The sequence below is a fragment of the Megalops cyprinoides genome, chromosome 7 (assembly GCF_013368585.1).
Source record: "Megalops cyprinoides isolate fMegCyp1 chromosome 7, fMegCyp1.pri, whole genome shotgun sequence".
Taxonomy (NCBI): Eukaryota; Metazoa; Chordata; class Actinopteri; order Elopiformes; family Megalopidae; genus Megalops; species Megalops cyprinoides.
The window spans coordinates 28,628,975-28,656,606 of NC_050589.1; the positions used below are offsets into that span (position 1 = coordinate 28,628,975).

A 27,632-nucleotide genomic window follows, 5' to 3' on the forward strand; every position below is an offset into this window, starting at 1 on the left:
AAAATAAAGCATTGCAAAACAAGATGTCTCTCTTGAGTCTGGTGATCTTGGAGCAATTCTGTTTTCACTGACCAGTATTGTTAGGTGGTAACACATCAGTGGGCAATCGGCATATTGTTTTACAGAAAAGGTGCACCCCATCTGAGAGAAATGTAAAGTGGTTTCCAGTTTATTTATCTCAGGTTTATAGTATATCAACTTAAGTTATTTTAATGGCTTTGCTGTGCTTTGATTGTGAGACAAAGGTTTTCATCAGGTCTGTTTTAAGTAAACGGGTTGAAAATGACTGAGTCGGTCTCCCACAGTTAAGAAGATACCTGGTCGATATGTCTTCTGTCTTGTGGATTTGCATCTTTAGTGCAGTAGTCTTTCATGAATAGTATTTGTGGACGGCTAAATTGCCTTGCGTGTTGTTAGTTTCAGTAAACTAAATCGGTAATCAATTTAAATTTTCCTTTTTCGGCTTCGGTTAAGCTAATAAAAACCGTGGTAAGCACAAATTTCGCAAAAATATTGAGTTACCTGAGATTCATAATGATTGTGTTGGGAACATTGTGGGTTACGAAAGTTTTGTGCAGGAATCTGAGCTTGTAGTTGTTTTGCCGTGCTTATATTTTATATCCAGAGGGTGGCGCTAGAATAACGCCTTTGTTTGCAACATTGAAACAGACCATTTTGGCTCAAAAGAAACCCATTCGAATATGGTCCACCTACTGAAACCGCTGTGCTTTGTGGGACGGTGGAAGACTGGATGACCGGCGCTGAGGGTGTCTCAGCTAGTGTTACTATGTTTTTTGAAGATGCTGGACGGGGGAGAATGTGGTCGTCTTGAGGATCCTCCGAAAAACAATCCCTCATCTCCTTGACAAATTGTCGGCAACCATGGCAGGGATTATTAAAAAGCAGATCTTGAAACATTTGTCCAGGTAATGCATATGGTAATTTTTAATATTCATACTGTGTGTCTGATTATGACAGTGTAGCTATCGTTAGCAAGCAAGCTAGCTTGCCAGCAAATCAGTCCAACGCTTGGGTATAGCCGCTTGAATAGACATGACCGAGCTAGCTAACGTTGGCAAATTAAGTCATTGTTCAAAGACATCTTAAACATTTTGAATTTACCAAGTTAGATCGAATAAAAGGCACAAAATAGCTTGCTGTGTTAATGAATAGCTAACAAGCTAGTTGCCCGTAGGTTGGAAAAAACAGGTAAAGCTTGCACAGTTGGTATCTAGCAAGCTAACGGATAACTGGATATGCCTGAAGGCACCAGCTAATTTTCATTGTTATTTTGTTTCTTTTGTGTGTCCCTTGTTCTGAAACACGTTATTAATGTACTTTGTCAGGTGGATGATGTTTGCTTTGAATATCCACTTATTTCCATTGACAGTGGAAAATGTATGACAGTTAGATACCATCTAACTAACTTTAGTTAGACTAGCTAATTGTCAAGCGAGAACGTTAATCTTCAATGCTTGCACCGTGCAGATTTATTTACCCTGACAGTTGATGTCTGACGTGTAATCTCGCCGAATGTCAGGTACCGTTGGGGTTAATTCACAATGACGTAAACCAGCCCGCACAGAGACTTTATTATTAGCTATCTTAGCTAACTAACAAACAGCCATGCTTCTGCTCAGCTTCGTGGCAACCAAGTGTAGCTATGCCCTGGCCCCCTCGGCTTCGTTTTATCCTCTTATTAGTCATTTAATCCTCCTCTTGAACGCACTCTACTATGTCACCAGATGTGTAAACACACACCGTTCTGCGGTATTGAGCATTTCAAATGATTTACAACACTTTTTTTCCCGACTTGAAATTGTGTTGATTTCCATCTCGGTTATTGTGATTGTAATTAGATAGTTGTGTCAGTTCGGTCTCCAGTTATACGGATTTCCGCTGACTACCACTTTGATTTGATTATGGGTTGTGTGGCTGTGGGAACACGAAAACAAGACAAGCGAGAATAATGTGGACGGTTAGGGTTTCGAGAGTTCAGTTTCTGCAAAGCTGTGCATCGCAAACATGTAGTCAGGCCCTATTTATCTTGACATCTACGCCTAAGTGGTAGTTACCGCTTTAGTGCATTGTCTCCCGTAGATAGTTGGGCTGAATCATCTCCAGAACGTGTTGCTCTGTACACGCTCTGTAAATTTTTTCACGGTCTCTTACAGCCGGAGGAAGGTCTTCACAGGGACAAGCAGTTTGTCTCCGAGAGAGAAATGTGCGCTAGGTAGAGGGTAGTTAATGAAGGTAGGAGGCGGGTAATTCCAGGGTACAAATTGTTCTGTGTTTTGTAGTCCATTGTAATGAGTGTGTAAAGTGAGGATTAAGGATTGTTAACACCTAAGAAATGAATGAAAGGAACCCCAGCGGGAAAGTATGGAAGTACGTTGCTTTTAGTTCGAATTTTTGTCCTTTGAAGCAGGCTCCCCCTAAACCTCCATAGGTTTTAATGGACACGTTAAAAACCTTCACATATAGCCAGCTGGTCTTCAGGAACACCTTGCAGGAGGACCCCAGCTTGTCTTGACCAGTTTAGCATCTCTCTAAATACACAGTGAGTGGCTGCAAGCATTAGTTTGCCATTCTGAGGATATGGTAAAGGCACCAGGTGTTGTTCAAGTAGAAGATAAAATGCAGGTAAAGTTTTTGGTTGGATGGATGCTTAGCTACACATGTAGGCCATAAATCAGCCGTGCCAAATAACACGTCATATAATGATAACAGTTACATCAAACATAGTCAGTGAGAATGGGAGAGGTGTATCCTGCCATGTTTTATGATGTCCCTGCATCACTCCAGTCAAAACTGTCAGGAAATCCACATTTACAGCCTGTTTAGTTAATGAACAGCAAGCTGGATGACGGGAAGTTGCACAGAAGTTGGAATATGTGTCATGTTTTCACAGCACACGGGAGCCCTTCTGATGAATCAGCAATAGCAGCCTGCATTGCCTGAGGTATTTCTGGACGCTGCTGCAGTTAAGAATAATCAGAGGCTTCACTTGAGCGCTATATTCAGCCCCTCGAATAGTACTAACGGCGTACCTCATTGCTCTCAGATACACCGCATCCTCAGGCCTTTTGTTGTTAAGCTGTGGCCATGTTTTCATTGGAAATTGAAAGAGGCGAGATTGGGTTAGCATAATAGGCACACATACTCTCATTAAAGCAATGAAGCTCAGGTGGATGGGTGCCTGATACTGAATCTCCTTGTTCGAGCTGAGAACTGTCTCGGGGACCTATTTGGAAAGCCTGTTCCATCACACTATGGCGCTTGTATTCGCCGGCGCACGTGATTGCTGTGGGTGCTGCTCCAATGCAGATGTCAGCACTTGCCAACCCCCTCACTCATTGACTTTTTCTGTTTCTGCGAGGCTTTGAAACTGCTCAAGGCCCTTACAGATTCATGTGCTACAGTGCTGTGCGTGCCTACTGTGTGTAGTTTTACTGAATGAAAGCGCCGATAAGGATCATTGGTTGTCTGTTTGCTCTTAAATCGTCTTAAGTGTTATTGTGCCAGCAGTTCCCTGTTCCATAAATAGGCTTTCCCCTTTCAACAGACTGCAAGTAGACCTATTTGGCAAGTAGCATCCTGGACCCTTCCCGATTTCCCTCTCCATTTCATCGTAATGGAAAAAAAAGCCTTTTATGGTAATCTGAGCCAAAGTGATTGTGTGCGTTCTGCGTGTCCTGAAAAGGCTTGGAAAGGTGTCAATAAAGGAGATTTGGGACCGTGGCTCCGAGGCCAAGATTAGATAAGAGAGACGGTGGGGACACCGATAAGGCCATGATCCTGAACAGCCACAGACTGGAGTCGTGCAGGATGGCACAGGCACACAGACAGAAGGCTAAACCCGGGATTTTACACAGGTAGCGGTCTCCTTGCCGAAGCCGGTTGCGTAACACGCGTGGCTGTTTATTTTCCGTAGCTGTTATTTTTACACGTCTGAGCCGGATGGCTGAAACTGATACGAATATTTCGGGAATATCGCGCCCTTTGCAGTCCGCAGACTATGCGAGCTGCTGGTTTTGCTGCTGTGTCATTGGTTTCACACAGCTGTGTCACGGCTCTCTCCCCAGGGTCATCTTTTGCAAGGCTGCAGCCAGAAAGACAGCATTGTTGTGGTATGCGATTCTTTCTGCTCTGTGGAGGAAAGGCCGCAGCAAATGAAGTCTCTCCGGCCACTTACGTGTTTAAAAGTGCATCCTCTTTCCCATAACGCTTTACACAGTAGGCTTGTGTGATGTGAGCATGTCTGCGGCCTCTCCTGTTAAAGCCGATGGGTATTCTTTCGTGGCACGTGTACATATTTTACCCATTGATTTTGAATAATATGGCAGTGGCATTTCTTTATTCTCTGCAGGTCAGTGTGAAAGTGCTGTGTAAGGAGGCGAAGCTAAGCTGTGTGTCTTCAGCAAAGTCCTGACTTTGAAAGGCCGGACCCTCTGTGGCATAACAAACAGCCTCTTCTTTTAGCATGACTCACAGAGGAAAAGACGGTGGAGGCACACATCTGACCTTGTACATCTGGTGCTGCAGATTGCTCAGATTTTCAGGTCTATGGCGGGGAGAGAAGTCACGGAAATGATGTTCGCCTCACTGTACACGGCCTTATCAAAATACCCCTCATTATCGATTCTGGTCCCTTTTTTTGTTTCTGTGTCGTGTTGGCAGCTCTCGGGGCGGCTGGAAATGTCATCTGACAGACACAGCCTACGGTTTCGTCTTATCTGGGAACTGCGGTGGGGTCCTGCCCAGCCTGCTGCTCTGGTGGGGAAAGGTTCTGTCTGTTCCCTGTGGAGCGGGTGACTCACTAGGTTAAGTGCTTTGCAGAGCTGTTAGCAACATCAGCTCCCTCGCATGATGAGAGCGTGGGGATCGCTGGTTGGGCGGGGTTTGAACTAGGGCAGGAGTAAAAAATCTGACGAGTCTGACGAGCCGATGCAGGCGAAAGGGCTCGGGAGCTGCCACGGAATGACCCTCCACCTCACTCTCTCTCTCTCCTTCTCTCGCCTCTCTTCCGTCAGTTGAGAGGAGTGTCACCCTTGTCCTCTGCTCCATTTGCCCATGGAGCGTAGCGCTCGCCTCGGTGGAGTCGCGGCCGCTGTGGTCGCCGCGGGGCTCGGGCCGGTATTCGCTTTTGAGGGAGACGGTGAGGAGTCTGGTGGCGTTTCTCCCCTCCAGAGAAGCGCCAATCAAATCAGCACGCTTCCATTAGCCCGGCACATCATGCCAGAGCGTCGTCACCATTCAGCGGCGGGATTCACTGACCTTCTGCCTCCTCAAGGAGTGGGCGACTACAATCCCACGTTACACGGAACCTGCAAATGGAACATGACGTTTGCTACCTGTCAGGGTGACAGCAGTCTCTGACTTTGCCTGCCTGTGTGGTGGTGTTGTGCAAGCGGGCGGCCGCTTGAGAGAAAAACCTGCTTCTGCTCAGTCATCAAGACCTGTCCGACTCCCCGCACGCGGTTTGTGTTTAACCGAGGGCACTCTGAGGCGGCAGCTAAAACCGCGAGCCTGCCGAAGCCCTCTGCTAGGATAACGATGAGAAACACATTAGTTATTCCCCGGCTCTGAGCTTGCTGAAGAGATTAGCATATTTTGCATTCATTTTGTGAAGTGCGTGTGGGACTGCTGAGTGCAGTGCTTACTGGCTCTACTGCTGCGCTGAAGCATCACGAGGTGCATGAGGACTCCCACACACCTCGTCCCACTGAGTCCCCCGAGCCCCTGTGCGTGCCTGTGTGTGTGTGTGTGTGTCTGTGTGTGTGTGTGCGCGCGCATATCCCTGCATGTAGACACATGTGTCTGTGGGTGTATGTGTGCATGTGCATGTGTGCATATACCTGCATGTAGACACGTGTGTCTGTGGGTGTGTGTGCGTGTGTGTGTCTGTGTGTGTGTGTGTGTGTGTGTGTGTGTGTGTGTGTGTGTATGTGTGCATAGCTGTGGTGATGTTCTGCTTGTAAAGGAGCACAAACAGAAGTCAGGGCACAGCCTGGCAGGCACTCCAGATGTCACTGTAAAGGCGGTGGTGACATGGGGCCAGGCTGTGAATGAGGTGTCCTGGTGCTGTGCCATAGCATGTCTTAGTCTTATGCAACTGTACTATTATAATGTAGTGTACAAGAGGCTCTTTCACAATGCACTTTCCTGTTTGTGGCTGTAATGTCATTTGGATGGAGGTGCGAGCTGGGGCTCCAGAATAGGGAAGCTGAGTCTGTGTCGCATCGATGAGCTTCGCTGCACCTCTGCTGTGACTCGGGACGGCCCGAGCGACGTTCAGCTCGAAGGTATTCTTTGAGGCGTCCTCTCACTGTAGCTGGAAGGAGCGCCTCGTTAAAATGCACGCGGCATTGTCAAAACTCTCTGCCGTCTCGCCAGAAAAGCTTCAAGGGATGCTGCGCTTTCTTTGAAGCTGTCTGGCAAAGTGTGTGTGTGTGTGTTTTTTTTAGGGTGGTTCATCCTCACATTGAGCTCGACTGTGGCCCACATGAAGAGCGAGCTGTTTAGCAGACAGGGCACGCTTTGCTGTGCAGAGCCACTGCTCGGCTGTGAAAGGCTTAGGGAGCACAGCCCTGGGGGGGGGGACCACACCGGACATCTGCTCACAGGTTACCAGGCTGGGGGAGCTGTGCTAATTCCATTACGGGCAGATGGACGCTGGGTGTGACAGTAGAGAGAGAGACGGGCTGTGGCAGGGACACTGGTGTCACTGGAGGCCTGACTGGGACTTTTCCTGGTGCTCCTAGAAGACACCGAAGGACCTGAGCCCTCTCTTATGTCCTACTTGCATGTAGATCTGTTTTAGCTTGTTCTCCAGCGCTGCAGGACAAAACTGTAATTACCAATTAAGCAGGAACAAGGGGATGGCTGCAAAACAGGGCTGGGATCTTTACAGCACTGGCGTGGGTCAGCTTAAGAATGTCTTGACTGAGGTGATCTGGATGGCAATGTCCAGCTTCACCAGTAGAGTTTTACATGTCAGAGCCAGCATTGCAGAATAACCAACCACGACCTGTCATCCAGTCACAGTGCCCCAGCCACAACCTGTCGTCCCCATTTACAGTAGCCCAGCCTCAGCTTGTCATCCCCAGTTACAGTGCCCCAATTGCAGCCTGTCACCCCAGTCACAGCTCCCAGAATCGTGAGTGTGCATCTCCATCCTCTCTCACACCATGTGGTCCACCAGTGCTGTTCATCACGGTGTCTTACCTTTCTGTGAGGTTTTATAATGACAAATAAAAGTGCCGATAATTGACCGCCGGTGGGGGACGAGTGAGGCCAGATGGTGGTAGTAGGCTATATGCTGGACCTCAGCCAGGATGCCTTCACTGCCTGCCGGGCGCTCTTAATTATACCCTCACACTTACCCAGAAGGAACAGCCTCCCTGCTCCCAGGCTACACTGAGGCGGCTGCGAGGCTACAAGGGCCGCTGTGACGTGTCCCCTCTCTCCTCCCAGGTTCACCAAGAACCTGTCCCCCGACAAGATCAACCTGAGCACGCTGAAGGGGGAGGGGCAGCTGTCCAACCTGGAGCTGGACGAGGAGGTGCTGCAGAACATGCTGGACCTGCCCACCTGGCTGGCCGTCACGCGCGTCTACTGCAACAAGGCCGCCATCCGGGTGAGACCGGGCGGGGGGACTGCGTCCAGTGTGCTTCCTTTCAAAAGTGATGTGCTACATTCACCTGCATTAGGCCCCCAGGTTCACGTTCCCATAAGCATACATCTGCAGGGTCAAGAAAAGTGAGGCCAACAGGCTCTTGAGTACAGGTAGTAGTTTTATGCCAAAAACTGTGAGCATCAACGACTTTATTTCAGGTGAGGCAGGCCTTACTGGGTGGCTTCAGTATTGATGGACAACAATACCAGGCACACAGCACCCCAACCCAGTGCTCCTGTATTTGAAACCCATTGAAAACTCACTGGATATATCCCAGATGTCTATAAACAGTAATGGAATATTACCAAAATTTTAAATAAGGTGAATTTTTGCCTTTTGTTTTAGAATGAGGAAATTTGTTGGCTGTCTCATAAGGATCATGTAACTTTAAAAGTCCAGCAATGTCAGTGTGCTGATATTGCTGAGAAATTGGATATCTCACTACACTACACTACAGCAAGCTGTGTCTTGTATTCAATGTGAAGAGCTTTTGCAAGCGCATATCTGTGCAGGCCTCAAATATTGCCTCCCCTGCAGTTCTGTCTTCAAAATAGCCTGATTTCACAGGGAGGGAAGCTGTTGGAGTGGCAAACGTAAACATTGAAAATCTTCCATCTGTCCTCAAAATGTCATTGAGAGGTAATGGAAGATGTAAAACTGATTTGAGTGGGAACCCTGTAACATCTGACACTGTGTCTAAGACGCTAATGCACTTAGCGAGCGGCTGCTAACCAGCGTAGATGGGGTCATCCTGCTCAAAGCTGATTTTCTGTGATGCATCTTGTTCCTCGGATCACTGATTGTTTTCATTTCTGCTCTGTAACGGTTGCATTAGACTCACATGCACTTATGGCTTATAAAATGCCAAACCCCAGGTCCACAGCACCGGAGCAGTGGCTATAAGATATCTATGACTAAGCAGGTTCAGGAGAGGGGTGTGGTGGGTGAGTGCAAATGACAGTCAGTGCCGGGCAGCCGTTGAGAGGGAATTGTGGGTAAAGGAGAGAGTTGAGGAAACTGTGGGTCAGAGAGCGTGTCATTGCGGTGACACTGTAAACAGGTCAGCAGGCCATTTGAGGAAACAAACACCAGTATCTATGTGCAGATAAGGATGGCCAACCTGTGATACTGAGATCAGCATGCATCTGTAAAATCGCTGCTTTTGGTAGATAACAGTAGTGGTCACACAATTGCTCAATGCAGTGTGTGTCAGATCCGCAGAGGCCGGCGAGCTCTTCGCAGGGAGCGTGTTTGTTTGAGTTCGACCGGTCGGTGAGGCGGGGGAGACAGATAGCCATGTTGTGGGAAAACAGAAGACGTCTGGAGGAAGTGTGGGCTCCAGTGCCAGGGGGCTGCCCCGGCGCTGACACGGCCAATCAGAATCCATCCTCCCACTGTTGCTATGTCTGCCCATGAGGGCTTACAGCTGGGTTAGAGGTTGCCAGGGGTTCTGGACCTCTAAGAATGTCTCTTCATAGAAGTGTTTGTTTTTCAAGGTGTGTGTGAGAGTGAATGTGTGTGTGTGTGATGGCGCTATTGGTGCATGTGTGTTTGGGCTTCAGGGTGTGCATGTGCAAATGTTCGCACGTGTCTGTGCATGAGAGAGAATGTGTGTTTGTGTGAGTGCTTAAGTGTGAGAGAGTGTGAGAATGAGTGTATGTGTGACAGAAAGAGAGTGTGTGTGGGAGAGAGAGAGAGAGAGAGTGTGTGTGTGTGTGTGTGTGTGTGTGTGTGTGTGTTTGCGTGTGTGTGTGTGTGTGTGTGTGTGTGTGAGTAAGAGAGAGAGAGATCTGTGCAGAGTGAATGTGACACAGGCCAGGAGAATGCAGTGGTAAGCACTCACAGCTGACCCTGTCCGCTCCTCTCTCTCCTCCAGATACAATGGACAAAGCTGAAGACCAGCCCCATCTGCCTGGTATGAATTTCATCCTCTGTCCTCTCATTTATCATTTTTATTTCTCTCTCTCTCTTTCTGGGAAAAGCCCAGGATGTGCCTGCACAGTTTTTCCCCTGTGACCCTCACCAGTTTCCAGCTTTTGCTTTCCATTCTTACTGGTTCACATCTGTTTTCGGCTGGTCTGGTCTGGTTCCTCAGTGTTGTTTTATACTGAGGTGTGGAACGTCTCCACCCTTCTTCCCTCTGCAGTTCCTGGACAAGGTGGAGGTGGAGATGAGGACCTGTGAGGAGCCCCGCCCCCCCAATGGCCCCTCCCCCATTGCCATCACTGCAGGGCAAAGGTCAGCTTTGGCAATAATTTAGTGATCTAAAGATATATAAAGGTTACATTTGGGTTAATCTAAAGTCATTGATCATTGCACACACTTTAATGTCACAAATTCGTAACAGTGCAGTACAGTAACTGGATAAATGTCTTTTACTCCGTGTGTATATTTAGACTTGTAAATTTATATACACAAATTTCAGATTAAATTTATTTGCTCTGAGCTGGTACATATGCCTGTGTGTGTATCTCTGTGTGTCTGTGTGTGTGTGTGTGTGTGTGTGTGTGTGTGTGTGTGTGTGCGTGTATGCCCGCGTCTGCGGTCCCCAGTGAGTACGGCTTTGCAGAGAAGGTGGTGGAGGGCATGTCGGTGGTGATAAACTCCATCACCATAAAGGTGCAGGCCCGGGCCTTCCACGCCTCCTTCGAGCTCTGGCAGCTGCAGGGTAACAGCCTCAACCCCAAGTGGCAGCGCAGCGACCTCCGCTACACGCGCATCACCGACCCCAAGAGGGGCGAGGTACGACCCCCCACCCCCCACGCGCTGCTCCGGTCCCGACACAGAAACGGTCCCTGACCGGGCCACCCCCGCGGGCGCCACAGCGTCCTCTCTCCTCTTCTCTCAAGCCACAAATGACATAATTGGCTCCATTATTGGGGGCTAATCAGTCCTAATGACAGGGCTCTTGCCATGTGATGCTTTGGAGAGCACTAGACCGTCTACATTTATCTTGTTGAGCATGGCTGTTGTTCTTATTAGATTACATTTTTGTCATTTAGCTGATGCTCTTATCCAGAGCCACTTGCATACGTTACAGTTTTACATGTTATCAATTTATACAGCTGGATATTTACTGAGACAATTTTGGTTTAAGTACCTTGCCCAAGGGTACAGCAGCAGTGCCCCAGGGAATCGAACCAGCAACCTTTTGGTTATGAGCCCTGCTCCTTACCACTGTGCTACACGGCCACCAGTTATTGAATCAGTCAGAGCAGTCTGAGCCGGGTGACGAGCTTCTTGAGTCAGACTCCTCCTGGCTGACCTGCTTTCCGCCGTCGTCGCCGCCGTTTGTCAGTGTTTGTGTTTCGCTCGACGCTTTCCTCCCGCAGCAGATGGCCGCGGCCGCCGGGGAGCCTGGCTGCGCGCCTTTTGAAAGCGACTGTGAAAAACAAGGCTTGTGTGCTCTCCCTGGGTGGCGGCTCTGCGCCTGATTCGCAGACGCATCGCCCCCGGCGATGAAGGGAGGGCGGGGCGGGGCCCGCTCGCGGTGCGAGGTGTGCCCCGAGTCTCTGAGCGGGATGACTCACGCCCCACCGGGGCTGTCAGCGACTGACGTGCGCGCGTGTGTGCGTGTGTGTGTGTGTGTGCGTGTGTGTGGTGCTCGACAGGTCCTGACGTTTAAAGAGATCAACTGGCAGAGCCTGCGGATCGAGGCGGACGCCATGGAGAGCGGGGAGCAGGACCTGGGCAGCACCCCTCTACGTCTCATCACCAACCAGGGCCGAATCCGCATCGCGCTCAAGCGCAGGGTACGAGCCCCTTACAGCCACACCCACACACACAACCGCACTGTCAGCAAAGCCCACTACTGCAGGGAGCATGGGGGAGACTCAGGGCAGGGCAGGGGTTGCGGATCACACTCCATGCTTCCTGTGCATTCCTTTTTCTTTTTTATAGGTAGTACAAAACACTGTTACATTACATTACTGTCATTTAGCAGACACTCTTATTCAGAGTAACTTACATAAACCAGCAAGCTTTTGGTTACAAGCCCTGCACTTTACCACTGTGTTGTACTGCCACCCCACTATGCTGTACTGCTGTACAGACAAACGTGGTTTTTCTAATAATGCCCATGACCAGGGAAATAAGCACAGATCGTAAACCATGTTTTGGGAGCTATCAGTTGTGCATTAAAGAAGCCTAATCTATCATGTTACAATGTGAAATGTACTATAATGAGTGAGTAATGCCATTTTAAAGCAGGGGCAGGAAACGCTAATGTGACCGAGAGGAAGCACTGCTTCCCATTAAGGGCACTGTGGGCCGGAACCATAAGATTTAACCAGCTATTTTTAACTACACTTCAGATGTAACTGTGTGCAATACCAGCAAGCTAAGGCTTACAGCCATCATGTTTTGAAGCAAACAAATTTGTGTGTGTGAAAAAAAGGAAGCAAGAAAATGAAATCCTTTTAAAATTTCACATATGAAAGATAAAACGTAATCCTTCTTAAACAGTAATCCTCATCCTTTAAAGCTAATCCTTCATCTAGCACTACTTTAATGACTGCACAGGTAGGTGACTACATTAAACAGCTGTTAGAGGCAATCTTAAAGCTTAAAACAAAAGTCAGTCATTCTGTTCTGTTTTCATAAACCTATTTTGTATAGCATGATGGAGCAAAGACTTTGTACACTGTGTGACTGCAGTACTTTGGTATGGAGAGGCCAGCATCAGAGAGTGCAGCTATATATCTTTCCACTGTTTATTGGGAACACAATGCAGAGCTATCAATGGCTAACCTCCTTTGTCATAAGGGGGTAGCTGACCTTCTCATTTTCTCTCTATCTTTAGTAATCACCACCACCCACAGGCTAATCCCAATATTACATTGTATCACACTGGACTGTTGCACAAAGCGTGCCTCGTATTAGCTGAGTGCTCTGTGCATGCAGTTGATATTTAATACATTAATGTCTCGGGTGGGCCGCATCCCAACCTGAGCTGTGTTAAATAGGATAGACATTGACGTTTCATGTCATTTCAAGTAATTTTGCTTACTGAGGTGTTGCGGTGGGTTTGTTAGCCTTGTGTGCCTGTGGCAGGATGTGAGCTGCCGAGAGAGGGGGGGTCACTGAGGGTGGTAACTCCCCATCTCTGTATAGGTCTTACACTGTGCTTATCTCTGGTCAGAGCTTTGCAGGTAATTGACTTCATGCCAAGCTAGTGCTCGCGTGTCGAGCCTGGTCTGAGATCAGTGATCTGAGAGCGGAGCTAGGCACCTGCAGCACATTGCAGACACACCCAGGCTGACCCCACACTGTGCGTCTCACCCCTTCCCAGGTGAAGGACTGCAACGTGCTGGCCTCGAAGCTGCTCTTCATCCTGGACGACCTGCTCTGGGTCCTGACCGACTCGCAGCTCAAGGCCGTCATCCACTACGCCAAGTCCCTGAGCGAGGCCATGGAGAAGTCCGCCCAGCAGAGGAAGAGCATGGCTGCCGAGTCCCTGCAGGTCCGATTCCCCCGCACCCCTGACAGAGCAGTTCGGCATGATCATTTATAACCGGATTACTACACTCAGGGTACAAGGCGGACATAGGCACACATTTAATGATGTATTCCCTCTGTAATAACAGAATGTTTTGCTCCTTTGATATTAGCATGTTTCTGACTTTAAACGTTTTCAGTTGCTTCCACGTGAGTGTGTCACCAATATGTGCAATATGTTCTTGATTCATTTATGTGTTGTTTTTATTGTCGGTTTGGATGGTTAATTTGTTGTAATTGTTTCACACATTAGAAGTTGCTCTGGGTGGGGGAATCCCCTGATGACGTAGCGTTAATAAGAATGAGGTCGTTTTCAGACGGCGCCCCCCTCCCCGGGGATGCACACGCTGTGGACCGAGCGCCCGCCCCCTCCCAGCGGTACCCCCAGCACCCTCAGTCAGTACTTCGAGCTCCACGATGTCAAGGAGTCCTCCTACCACACCTACATATCCCGCCTGGACCTGCATGTCTGCAACGACAGCTCCTCGCTGAACCCAGGTGAATAGGCTGGTCCTTAAGTCTCAGCCCTTTTCCTGTGTTTGGCCAACTCCCAGCTCAGCTCCTCCTGTGTTCTACACCCACCTATCCCCTTCTCTGCCCTCCATCCGGACTCCTCCCCCTGTTCCACACCCACCTATCCCTTTCTCTGCCCTCCATCCGGACTCCTCCCCCTGTTCCCACACCCACCTATCCCCTTCTCTGTCCTCCATCCTGACTCCTCCCACTGTTCCCACACCAACCCCCCCAACTGATGATTGCTCCAGATTGTCTAATATGTAAAAATGTTAATTGCCCTGCGTAACAGTGAGAGTAAAGATCCAGAACAGGAATGTAATTTCCTTTCTGTTGTTCTGGATCCGGGGGAGTCCTTATGTGAGCCGGTTTAGACAGAGAATAACCAGCGTTTGCACTGGAATTGACATCTGAAGTAAACAGAGGAGTTTTTCGAGATGCAGGCTTGCTGCAATTAGGTCAGAGTCGCTAGAGTCTGGAATATTCTGTCACGTCAGGCAATTATTTAGTCACTGCCTGAAAACACTGCTGGTGTGGAATGTAGTCAGACCGTTTGCTGCTTGGCTCAAGGCTCTTTTGAATTTAGAGAACTCTGACAGCTCCCTCTCTCCTGTCTTTCCCCCTCCCCCTCACCCGGAACAGATGAACCCCACCCACGGGGCGCTCAGGGGGCCATGCAGCTGACCTTCCGAAAACTGGGCTTCGACTACTACCCCTTCCACCGCCCCGGTGAGCCGAAAATCCGGAGAGATCTGCGTGACTGTTTTCAGTGGACGTGGGCTCCCTGTCTGCAGTTTTTAGCTGAAGCCTGGGCTTTAATGCGAAGTGACAGCCTGTGAAAGAGTTTCTCAATGGCCCTCTGTGCTGGGAGGATGGCCCCGAGCTCAGACCCCGCTTGTCGATCGCTCTGTAACACTCTTGCGTAATCTTGTTACGCAGCCAAGGGAAAGGTGTTTGGATAGATTATTTCTGTCTGCTTGGAGCTCTCTTACTGTACTCCTGTGAGGCCTGTTGTGGTGATACTTAGCGAAAGGCTGGGGTCAAGTTACAGTATTCTGTTGATCTATTAGGGCGCTCATATTAGTACGTCATGGAAAATAAAAAATCTGCCTTTTGTGTTTTCATTATTGGTCAGTACAATTTAAAAATATATTCCTTGGAATGGACCACTTTTTTAATCTTTCCATCTTTGTAGATGTGTGCTTTGTTTAGCTAACCCTACTGAGTGCACATCTTGTAAGTCACTCTGCATGAGAGCGTCTGCCAAGTGAACAAATATAAAGGTAAATCTGTTCGCACACAGAGAAATGCATGTTCCCCTTGGGTCTCTGGTGTCTGTTATGGAAGCTCCAACAGTTTTTCGGTCAACATGCGCAGCAAGTGTTGCATTCCAAGCTGTTCCCTTGTGCCCCAGGTTCTTTAAGAGGATGATCCACAATCAGTGAGAGGACTGGCTCGAGGTCAGTTGAGTTAATTGAGGCCGAATCAGTAGACAGCAGTGGAAAATACTGCGTAGAATACAGTGCGGAACACATGTACTTCAAGGTGCATGATATCACTGCTGCCTCACTGCTTCATTTCAGTTCAATTCAATTTTATTCAGTTCTGTCCAGCTCACTCCACTTCATCTCAGTTCCACTCGACTCAATTCAGTTCAATACAGTATCATTTAATTCAGGCTTTACTGGCGTAAGCTTTATTGGGTTCACAAATTTGAGTAATCAAAGCAAAGAAAACATTTTTACATAGAATGTCTTCTCTCCTCCCGCTTTCGCTCTTTCCTCTCTCTCACTTTTATTTCCTCTCTCTTCTGTCTGTTTTTCAATCAATACTTCTGCTCTCTCTCTCTCTCTCTCTTGATCTTTCTCTTTCTCTTGGTTTTTCTCTCTCTGCCTCCCTCCCTCAGGAGATGGCTGTCGCCATTGGGAGCGTCACTGCAGTGCCATGGAGTCCCGGGCCCAGTGGGCCAGCAAGCTGCTGCAGGAGTTCCAGAGGCGCGTGGAAGAGACGGGCTTTCCTGGGCCGCAGTCTGAACCCCCGAACACGGCAAAGGACTCCCCCACCAAGAGGCCCCAGGGTGAGCCTGCACTGTGGGCAGCCAGCGAGTAATGGGCAAAGTGGGGCTCAGACAGTGCTAAACACATGCTTCATGTAATGCTAAACAGAAGCCTTTGACATCTTTGACAGCCTTTGAAGGACCCTAGTAGTGGATTTTTATGGCATGTGGTAAAGCCATTGAGATGGGCAAGAATTTATAATTATTAACAGAGCAGTTAGCTCAAATTATATAGTGCTTGCTAAAGCCCTAATTTGTCTAACCTTGACTTTATGAGTGAGAATCTGTTCAGTCTGACCTGGGGTGATGTCTGTGTTTTGGAGCCCTGTCAGATGCAAACAGCTCATTGTCTCTAGTGCACCTCTCCACGCTATGACTGTTCCCCTCAGTAAACACCTGCTGGGGAAATTTCTCTGAGTCATTAACCGCATCAAAGGGGAAATGGCAGACTCTGAGATTAGAAGCTGGAAACAGGTGTTTTCATCGCCCTTTAGAATGTTTTGCCCCTGAGGACCAACGACTGCAGTGTAGCAAGATTCTGAGTGTCGCCTCTTTGTTTCTGGAGCAGATGGAGACTCCACCCCCAAATCCAGCCCCCCAGACAGGGGGCAGACGTCTCGCCGGAGCTCCGCTGCCCCGCCCCCAGCCTCCAGCCCTCAGCGCGCCCCCTGGAAGAGGCTACGCTCCAGCTGCGTGGTGGTGCGATTGGACGACTTGGACATCCATCAAGTGAGCCACTCCCGCTCCTTTAAGCTCCCACAAAGCTTACATAACTTCCTTTCCCATTGGCCGTGGCTCAGAAGGCAGGGATTGTCTCGCTGTGTGATTGGCTGAGTTGTGGTTATGAATGGGATGCTCTGTGCCTGTTTCGCATCATTCAAAACCACTGTGGAAGGTCAGCCTTTATGACACTTTCATTAGTCTTCTATTTGAATGAGATGGTTCTGTGGTCACCGTGGCTTTGAGTCCTTCGGGGAGAGTAAACCCCCTACTTGCCACAGGGCTGGTGAGAGCTGTGTCACTGCTGGGGAAGTGAAATTCCCAAGCCTCTGTCATCACCTGACAGTGCAGAGGAGTCTCTTGGCTGAGACAGACAAAGTCATGCCAGCTAAAGAGAATTCACCAGCATGTGACCACGGGGACTCCTGTCACACAGGAAATACCCAGCCACTAGAGAAAATTTAGCAACGCTTCACAAAAAGCAGAGTCTCTCTCAGTCATGCAGTCACAGGAGTAAGCAAATTCCCATGTAGGTTTCCGTCTTGAGGACATCCCCTGTGTATAAAGACTACTGACATCGAATCTGAACTCGAAAATACGCCAGCAGGTCTAGAGGATGAGATTGAGGCGTGGGTAACCAAGGTGGGTTTTTTGACGCAAGGGCAGTCCCGCCTGACTGTTGTTCCCCTCCTGCTGCCCCCTGCAGGTGTCCACTGGGGGTCGCCACAGCAAGAAGACCCAGTCCCTCCTGTCCTGTAACCGCAAAGCTCTCAACCCCGCCGATAACGTGCCAGCCATCCACCTGCAGTTCACAGAGTACTACTTCCCCGACAACCCCGGACTGCCTGGTACAGGAAAAAACTCATGCCAGCGCTCGCCTTACTTAACTAAACATGATAATCCCTAGACATAATAAGGCCATTTACACAAGGAGATGATTTTTAAGCTCAGTTTATGTGACTGTTGAATGTTCTTTTAAATCCGCTGTAGTGTGATAACATTATTAACGATCATGTGAAGTGTGACAGTTTGACAGCCTTGCAACAGATTCACAGCAACATTGCGGCTGTGTTTGCTTGGTGGCGAGACAAATTACTTGACAGCCTCCTGAGAGAATCTGAGTAACACTGTACAGATGGCATGCCAGGATGGTGAGTCCTGTGAAAGAGGTTCTCTGTCCCCCCGTAGTGCCCTGCTCCAACCTGTACGCCCAGGTGAACGGCCTGCAGCTGTGCCTGGACGTGGCCAGCCTGCTGTGGATGAACCTGTTCTCCCAGGGCCTGCTGCGCACACTGGAGCAGGTCAAGGCCTTCTACCACCTGCAGGACAGCGGCAAGGGCGAGGAGCACGTGGACGTGCGCATGGACGCCGGCCAGCTCAAGGTGAGGCCCGCGCCGTCGTCACCGAGAGGACGGGAGGCGTGGCTGCGCATGTGCCACTAATACATCGGTAACGTCAACCTGTCCTTCAACGTGTCTCCTTGGCTCTTCTTCCTTAATACTGATGATATAGAATACAGGGCTATATACTGATGTAAGGAATCAATTAGTGACCTCCTGGTTGAATGTTTGAAGAATTGAATATTTGGTCTCATCACTAGCACATTGTTTGTTTTGCACATGCAGATTGCTGAGTGATGAGTCTGGTATATTGCCCTGAACTGGATTGTATATCTCAGTAAATAACAGTTGTTCAGTTAGTGCACAACTGCTAACTTTGTTTTTATGCACACATTGAGTGTTTTAAAAGGTGGTGTATAAATAGAGATATCTTTTGCGTTTGGTTGAGTCAGTTTCCAGTAGTTGGTGAAGTAATTGAATAATGTGTGCTGGTATCATCCGTTTGATGGAGCATTGAGTGAGTCAGTGCTTAGTGTTCTCTTTCTCGCCTGACCTCCAGCTGGTGATCCCCCTGGAGTCCTCCATCTTGGACCACCCCGACCGCCCCCAGTCCCTGAGCGTCAGCGTGTCCCAGGCGGTCCTGAGCAACACGCGCCACGCCCCCCACGGCGCCCGCGCCGACCTGCAGGGCACCTACCACTGCTTCTCCTCCTCGCCCTTCTTCCAGCCCCCACCCCCCTGCCCCTTCCCCCGCGACCAGAACGCCTTCCACCCCCTGCCCCCCGCCTTCCTGCAGCACGCCCTGGAGGCAGACCCGCCCCTCGGCGAGAAGCGCCCGCCCCGTGCCCAGGACGTCTGGTCCCTCAGCCTGTCCCGCCTGGCCCTGAGCTTCGAGGGGGCCCGCCGGGGCCCCAAGAGCAAGGCCCTGCCCTTCGTGGAGCCCTTCGCCATGTCCGTCTGGCTGTGCCACCCCGCCGCCTTTAAGCTCCTCCCTCCCCCGTCCGGCCGGCCCGACCTCAGAGGCTCCGCCAGCTTCAGCAACCACGTGGACTCCACAACCGAGCAGCCGGGGGCTCTCCCCAAGTCTAGCTCCGCCCACGACCCCCTGAACGTGGAGGAGGCGGAGCAGGTCCCTCTGGCCTCCGTCCACATCCTGGCCCAGTCAATCTCCCCCGTCAAGGTGTGGCTCAACCACTACCAGTATGTGGCGCTGCTGCGGATGAAGGACTCCCTGGCCCGGCTGGGGGCGGAGCTGGCACGGGACACCCAGTGGGCGGGGGGCAAGCGGACGGAGCCCCCGACGGTGTGCTTGGCGCTCCTGATGGACGCGGTGGAGGCTGGGCTGCTGCTGCCCCCAGTGACCGGGGAGCCGGACGAGGAGGCCCGTTCCCCGGAGGAGACGGACAGCGCCAGCATGACGGACTCGGAGCTGTCGCCTGCCCGGGTGCTGGGGCCCGGCCCGCTGGAGGACAGCGGCATCGGGAACGGCGCCGCCCACCCAGAGCAGGAGCAGGAGCCGGACGGGCCGGTGGAGGAGGCCTGCGAGGCCCTGGAGGAGGAGGTGGAGGGGGAGGGGGAGGAGGGACAGGAGGAGTCTTCAGGTCTGTCCCCGCCCCTCTCCCCCGGCCACCACCCCCTCCAGTCCCGGGATGCCTCCTCCTTCAGCCTGGAGGGGGAGCTGTCCAATGCGCTCAGCGCCACCAAAGACGCCACCAAGGAGGCGCTGTCAGCCTCGCTGGACCTCACCAAGGGGGCGCTGTCCATGACCAAGGACGCCTTCAGCCTCCTGAGCCGCGGCTCAGCCATGAGCAAGATGCTCTTCACTCCGCAAAACAGGTCAGCCCACCGATCACACTGCTCCCTAACCATGCCCACCAATCACAGTGCTCAGCTCACCAGCTCCTTAACCATACCCACCAATCACAGTGCTCAGCCCACCAGCTCCTTAACCATGCCCACCAATCACAGTGCTCAGCCCACCAGCTCCTTAACCATGCGCACCAATCACAGTGCTCATTTGTCAAGCTCACCACCAATCGCAGTGCTAGCACCATGCCCAGCAAACAGATTGTCACCTGATGAAATTAATTACACTTTGGCCTAGTTGATTCCTGGAGGCCTTACACTCAGCGGGATAGAGAGTATCTGTACCATTGAATAATGCAGTGTAGTGTGATGTCCTGATACTACCACTCTGAACCACAGAGCTCTCAGATATCGAACAAGACAGGATAGGCGAGGACATGTGGCAGCTTGCTAGAAAGTGGCAGGGACAGTATCAGATAAAGAACAGAGCAACCCGTGGATTGTAAAGAGTGGACCTTAGTTAACTTCAGATGTAGCTCTAAGCTAATGACTTCCTCTAAAGTGCAGAACAAGTCACAGAACATGGTGACTTGGCTTACACCTGCACTCGGGTACACACTACTTGTTTTGACCTTTTGAGTCTTCTTTGGGAAGAAGATGTGTAGCTGTGCTTTGTCCCTAAACCTCTAGTGTTCTAGCTCCTTTCTGCTTTACGTACTTCAGCTTTGCCTTTTGAGCAGATTTGGTTTTGTTGTTTTTTTTTTTTTGACAATATCGTGGAACATGGTGAGACTGGTTTGACGTGCTTCCCCTCGACCCCCCCCCTCCCGCAGGGATCAGCCCCAGCGTCCCGAGGACTCCGCCCCCCCGTCGGTCCCAGGAAACCTCCGCCTGCAGTCCATGAAGCACTCCCCTTCCCAGCATTCCTTCGACAGCGCCATCCTGGACGGCAGCCTTCCCGACGACGGGCTGTCGGTGGACAGCGACACCAGCGAGAACTACGTGATCCTCGTGGACTCTGGTAGGGCGGACTCCAGCACCCCATTCACGCTTCCCCCTCCTCCCAGCAAAGCGTGCAACACTCAGAGCCACGAGTTCTACTTTTCATTTACAAAAGCATAGAAAACTACACACACAACACGAAATGAAACTGGGAGAGAATGAGAAACCAGTCGGGGAGAAAGAGGAGAATAACAGCACACCGAGAGCAGGGGGATTCCTCCACTTCTGCTCTGAGTCATCAGTACTGCGCAATATCATAACATTTACATTTAAAAGATGGGGGCATACCATATGGGACTAATCATCTGATCATTCACTTTGTTATATGAACTAGTAATTTGTGTAAATGACTGATATATTTACAATACCAATGCACATTACAAATATTATTAATAAGAATTTGGAAGCGGCTAGATGAAAAGCAGTGTTGCCAGCAATCTGTCAGGGCATAGTGCACTGCCTTCCAGCTCCCTCTGTGCAGGTTTATTAATGAACATGGCAATGTTCAGATCTCCTGTTGATATATATATATGGCTACAGATGGGTCTGGGAAGGAGAAGGTAGTTTATGTGCCATTTATTACAGAGGGCCGTGTTTATCGACCCTGGTTGTGGGAGGCATGAATAATAGACGTATCAATCATTGCGAAATGCCAGTGTTACTCTGAGTGTACAAGGCAAGAACACACCGAGCTTTTGCTCCATAGACTTCTGCTTGCTACATATTTGGTGCATCCGACCAAACAGTTCTGTTTTAGCCCACTGGCTTCCTGCAGGGGCATCTGTATGTGTGATCACTGATGATGCTATAGGCCAGTTACAATGCAAGACTGACACATTTCTGTAAGTTGAAAAATTAGAATATTGTGGAAGAAAATCACACTCCAGTCTGTTTAGGAAGTCTGATGGATAATAGTAACTCTCTAAAGAAAAGCAAAACGTGGTCACACAGGGTAAATTAAGGTCGTCAGTTTTCCACTTCCACAATATTAATCCTAATCATACATTACATTTAAAACATAAGAAGGCGTATATGGTATTGCATTCACATGAGGCCAGGGCTATACTGTAGGTGTCTTTTAAGAGAAAACATTAGTGAAACAGTCAGGACATAAGCTTATAAGTGTCTGCACTTGGCGTATGGCTGTAAAATATAAAACAAGTAGAAAATCTGTCTGTAATAAATTGCATCACATGTCAGCAATAGCAAATGTTGGACTGTAGTTTACTGGCAGCCCAAGGTGGTGTCAGGCCATCCCAGTGGTATTATAAGTCACGCATGCTAGTGACCGCAGGAGACACAAGCTGTGCTGCTTGTCGAGTCACCTCAGACCCGCTGCGACGTCCTTACGTCTGAGGATATTGATCAGAGACCGCAGAACGGGCATCTGCAGGGTGTCAGATTCAGGAGCAGCCCCGCTCTCTCTCTCTCTGTGTCTCCTCTTCCAGAGTCGGGAATGGAGTCCGTGCGCCCCGAAAGCGTCCCCTCCCTGCCTGTCGACCCGCCCAGCCGCGGCAGCCCTGCCCCCGGGACGGAGGGGGGGTCGTCGGCCGACCTGAGCAGCTCGCTGTCGCAGAGCACCGAGGACATGGCCCAGGACACGGTCCGTATCGCTCGCCGTGCCCGTGTGTGACGTTAGTGAGCCGACGGCGGCACGCTTTGTCCTCCCTTAGGCCTGAGTCATAGGCTCTTAGTCATACCCATTCAGTTTATAAACTGGCTGCCGGAGCTGTCTATAGCGCGTTCACCGTTCTAGATATTGCCTATCCAATATGTACCTCAAATGCAAACACAGAAAGCATCTGTCTGATACCCTTGTTCACAGCGTCCGACTGTACAGAGATAGAATAGCTTCTCAGTCTCAGCATAGATCCTTTGATTGGAGTGTTTTCTATCCAATATAACAGACTAGCTCGTATCTATTTAACCATTGCTCTGATTTGGCCGCCAGTCTGTTTGTTCTGTATCTAGTATCACACTGGCAGAGTACATATTGAATATTCCGTAGCTGCTATGGGAACAGTGACAGAGTCTGTGTGCGTGTGTGTGTGTGCGTGTGTGTGTGCGTGTGTGTGTGCGTGTGTGTGTGTGTGTGTGTGTGTGTGTGTGTGTGTGTGTGTCTGTGTCCTGCAGGCGTCAGTCCTGCTGCTGCAGCTCAGTGTGATGGGCTGTGTGGTTGACATGAAGGGGGAGGACGTGGTGGTGGCGCTAGAGGCCCAGGAACTGACGCCCAAGCAGCTGGGCAACCAGAGAGTGTCTGAGCTGCTGGGAGGCCTCACCCTGGGTGAGTCGGTCTGCCTAAACACCACTCTCTTACTGTGTAACTGGACACCACTCTCTTAGTGTATGACTGAGAACCACTCTCACTAAACTCCACTCTCTTACTGTATGACTGAGGACCACTCTTACTGAATACTCTATTACTGTGTGACTGAACACCACTCACACAGAACAGTGTATGATGATTGTGCCATGCCAAGAGCATACAGCAACACTCGAATTCAAGTGGCCACTTTTGAATATCATGAGTGGGTGCAACCAAGAAGAGAGGTATCACAGCCAAGCCTGTGTCTCAGCCATCACGTATACACCTGTTAGTGCATGAAAAAATGCGTTCTCTCACCAGTACAGAATGTTCTACGATCCAAGGACACGTACAGGCACAGGTACATCCCTACACAAGCACAAATGGTCCGTATTGCATATGTATCCTCAGGTCCCAGGCTACAGGACGTACACATATTACGCTCACAAGACACAGGTGGCTAACACATGAGAGCAAAAATGTACAGATGATTTGAAATACACAGTAGGGAAATAGGCATTGATTTAGAATATACAATTGACAATTTTCTGCATCTCCTACTCATATCCATCATCTGTTCTCATTGACTGTCACTCGTTGAACACCACTCACGCATACTGAGCACCATCCATGTTAGCCCCTGCACAATGCTGTGCATTCTCCACCCACCCAAACACCACAATTACTGAGCATCCCTGTCGCGCACCTCCGCTCAGTGGACACTCACTAAACACAGTTCCTACTAAACACCGTGTACACAGAGACCTGTTTTCTGAGAACACCACTCCTTGCTCCCACTCTGGCTGAACACTTCAGCAGTTCTGACTGTGCTTCTTACCTCTCTGACGAAGGCGGGGTCTCCCCACACAAGCCCTCGTCCCCGGCCCCTCGGAAGGGTGGCAGGGGTGCCCCCGTGGTGCGCATGCGGATGGAGATGGGTCCCGCCGCCGGCCGCCACTCCCCCCTGTCCGAGTCTGCGGGCTTCCTGGAGCTGAGCGTGGGAGGCTGCCAGGCGGAGCTGCTGGCCTCCACCCTGGCAACCCTGGGGCCCTTCCTGGAGGATGAGCTGAGTGCCGATGTCCAGCCAATGAGAATTCACCTGGACCGCACCACAATCACGCTCAAGGTGGGTGAAGGCGGGGCACCAAGGCCAAGAACTCTATCTCTCTGTCTCAGTATCTCTCTCTTTATTTCACTCTTTCTCTTTCTCCATCTCTCTCTCTCTATCTCAGTATCTCTCTGTCTCTCTCTGTCTCTCTGTTTCTCTTTTTCTGTCTCTATCTCTCTCTTTCTCACTGTCTCGCTCTCTCACACTGTCTGGGGCTCAGGCTGATCGGTGCTGTCCCCCTCTACTTTCAGGATGACGGGCCCAAGGTCTACCCCACCGCGCCTCAACCTGTCCCCATCACCTTCGCCCTGGACAGCGTGGTCCTGGAGCGCACTGATGATGGGATATTCTGGCTAAGAGCCGACTCAGGTGAGTCTTTAGGCTGTGTTTTCACCTGGATTTGAGTCACAGGGTCCGGAGGAATCAGCGTTTCCTACAGGCTTGCATTTTTTTGCAGCTGAAGACGCACAAGCGGGCACTTGCTTAAATTGAAATTTAGGACAAGTCAGTTTTTCCAGCACCGATCAATAATGTATAGATTCAGCATCGCTTCAAAATGTGAAACCCAGGCTGTCGAGAGGCCCGCGGAGCTGCATTACTCAAACCGCAAACATGCCCCATTGGTTTCATTTTCTCACTCCTCTTTCACAGCCAGCGAGAGCGCGATGCCAAAGCAGTCTGCCGCGGCGGCTGAGGGTGACTCTGCAGGCGGAGCTCGCTCGTTCCGGGAGCAGCCCGACGGCGACGGCTCCCTCCCTCAGCCGGAGAACGAGGTAGGAGTCCTCGGGGGGGGAATCTCGGGGGGCGCAGGGGCACGCGGCAGGCTGGCGCTCAGAAAAGCGCGGTTTATCTGCCGTAGCAATGTTATTCCTCCCCTCCACGTGCCTCAATGAGGATCATTGTGCTAGGTAAACAAGCACGTCAATTCAGTCCTTACGAATACAAGGGGAAAAAAAAACTGTTGGGGAAAAAAACGTGGCAGAGGTCATCAATAATTCACTCGCTGCTGTGGCTGCTCTGTCAGTGTGGCGGACAGCATGTGTTCTCACTCCCAGACAACCACGGCTGAGGCGATCAGCGCTCGCTAACATGGAAGCCTCTGTATCGCCATACAGGAGACTCTCACTGCACAGGCATTCATTTTGCATATTGCAAACGCTGATAGCTTTGTGATAAAAATATACAATATACCAACCACGGGGATCATTAGAACATATCTCTTGCACATTGCAGAGGTTACCTGCAGTCTCTTGTAAGCATGCATTGTTTCCAGTATTAGTTCTTCGGGGCTGGGATCCACCAGGTTTTCAGTCATGAAACCTGACTAAGCTGGGAGAAAAAAGTTTAGCTTTGCAGGTCAGATAAGAGCTGCCGAATGTAAACTTGCTGACCGTGCTTATGTCTGTGCTGATACTGGAGAAGCCCTTCACTACAAATGATAATGCTGATCACACAGGTCGGGGGAGAGATGTGCTGTAGCTGGAAACAGAAATCGGTGTGAAAGTTGTTCTCTCTCGTGTGCAGAGCCAGACCCTGGAATCCCAGCTGTCTGATGCCAAGACTGCCCTTGCCCAGGCCCTGTCAGAGAGAGAGCGCCTCCTGCTGGAGCTCCAGAAATACAACCCGCTGTTTAGCCTCTGACCCTCCATTCCTCCGACCAGCAGAGGGGGCTGTTCCGTGGCAGCGAGGGTAAAAGGAGGCCAGGGAGCAGATGGAGCTCCTGTGGGCAGGTAACAGAGCGGAGGATGAGCCCTTATGTGTAATAGAGCACAAAGCCCAACACTCCCCAAACACCTGAAAGCAGTCCCAGCGTCTGGAAGAGCGAGAGGACGCTGCAGCGGGACCCACACGGGTTTTGTAAAAGCTCCAGCTCTTTCATTCTGCCGTCAAAAACAGAGGGGTGAGAAGGCCAAAGGGAGTCCAACTCCTCCCGACATTCACGAAGAGTCTGAGTTGCTGATCAGTCAACCGCATGCAGTTGACCATTTTCTCATGCTCTTTTCCCCCTCTCAGAAACCCTCACTGGTTTCTGGTACATCCCCCTAAAGTAGCCATTTGGTATGCTGATCACCAAAAGATCTCCGATACAAAAAAAAACACAACAATGGAAAGGTCCTATTTCGGTTCATTTGGAATCAGTTTTCCATTGCTTACACACTAAGGCTGAGGGAAAAAAGTCTCCCCAGAGTGATCACCTTCAGATTCATGGGGAAAAGCTTTCATAGGCTTCCGATGTCCACCTCACGACATCATCGAGTTAATCTGGCGCTCAGATGAAATGGTGCAGTGGTGATACACAGTCGCTGTGCCACTTTCTATCACCTGACATCTCCTCAAGTGAGAGAACCTTCTAGTGCTCCGCCTCGGCTGGACTACGACGTTATCTGTCAAACCACGGACAGCGGAGCGGCTGCTGGGCTGTGTCTGTCAGCCGGCGCAGACAGCGTGGGACACGTAACACTTACTCCGGCACACAGATGCATGTACACACACACACACACACACACACACACACCACGCTCAAACACAGAAGAAGCAAGTCACTTTTTTTGCCAAAACCAGTTGCCCGTTTCACTGCCAGAGAGTTCTCGGTTCTTCTATATGTTCTTTTCAAGTCTGTTTTTTTTTTTTTATATACATGGATAATTAACCTTCAGGCATGTTGTGAAGGTGTCACTAGTATTCACAGAAAGTAGATGTGCAAGTTTACAATTGCCCTCAAGGCTTCAAAGAAGCATAGACAGTAGAAATACTAGCGATGTACAGTATACGCTGTTTATATGTGTACATAACGTATGTGTATATATGTGTACTCTTGTTAGCTGCTGTTTAAAAAAAAAAAAACAATGTAATGTGTTAGGACCGTTTCTTTGTGTAGGAGAAGAGAAGGGGACAATAAGCACTTTGACTGAAAGCAGTAATGCACTGTAAGCATATAGCTCCCCCTAGTGTGAGCACCAGGTACAACCAGCCAATGTCGTATGATCATTTTTGTGGCGTTGGGCAGCCTGCTATACTGCTGTGTTCCACACCTCTTCACTTGTAGGTCAGTCTAGTTTTAGACCCCAGATCAAAATAGCTGTGCGAAAAGTATTTTTTTGGACTGTATTATTTTCCTTGCTATTTTGAAAGGTGCAGAAGATGACCGAGCTTGAGCAAAATGAACTAATGGTGAAACTGATAGGATAGGTAAAGGATAGGTATTACTCTGACAAAAACGGATTTTATGAGCTCCTTTCCTGAATTGCCAGGGAAAGTGAAGATCGAGGTACTTCAGCATATCCTGACACTGACCTCAGTTAAAATGTCGCTTCGGTCTCTCAAGGAATAGTTGTGTTTACTTCTCGGTGCATATGCTTCAGGTGTTGACATGGTGTTAATCCCAGGGATTACCTTGTCTGGTCTGTAATCTGAAAGAGGTAAAATCCTGTTTTTTTGCAAGGCACTTTCAGTCAGTGCCCTGCCATGCCCACGTTGGCCTCTGGCCCCGCCTACATTGGTCTGTAGCCTCTGTCCTGTCTGGAGCTGAGGGCGGGCATACGCTAGACGGGTGATTGATCAGTGGTAATACAATGCGCACGACCTGTGCGCAAACCCCCATACGCCAA

At 50.0% G+C, this 27,632-nt stretch overlaps 1 protein-coding gene across 1 annotated transcript; it reads left to right on the forward strand.

The window, feature by feature from the left end:
• Positions 1-767: 767 nt before the first annotated feature.
• uhrf1bp1 (UHRF1 binding protein 1) lies at positions 768-26,599 on the forward strand. Its single transcript, XM_036534363.1, has 21 exons — positions 768-926; positions 7,477-7,639; positions 9,555-9,593; positions 9,825-9,916; positions 10,231-10,420; positions 11,290-11,430; positions 12,969-13,139; positions 13,492-13,672; positions 14,330-14,416; positions 15,594-15,764; positions 16,312-16,472; positions 17,170-17,311; positions 17,652-17,845; positions 18,363-19,639; positions 20,443-20,630; positions 22,060-22,214; positions 22,745-22,895; positions 23,768-24,042; positions 24,276-24,393; positions 24,676-24,797; positions 25,549-26,599. Exons 1-21 carry the CDS (start codon positions 883-885, stop codon positions 25,663-25,665), a joined length of 4,179 nt encoding a protein of 1,392 aa, XP_036390256.1. The 5' UTR covers positions 768-882; the 3' UTR covers positions 25,666-26,599.
• The last annotated feature ends 1,033 nt before the right edge of the window (positions 26,600-27,632 follow it).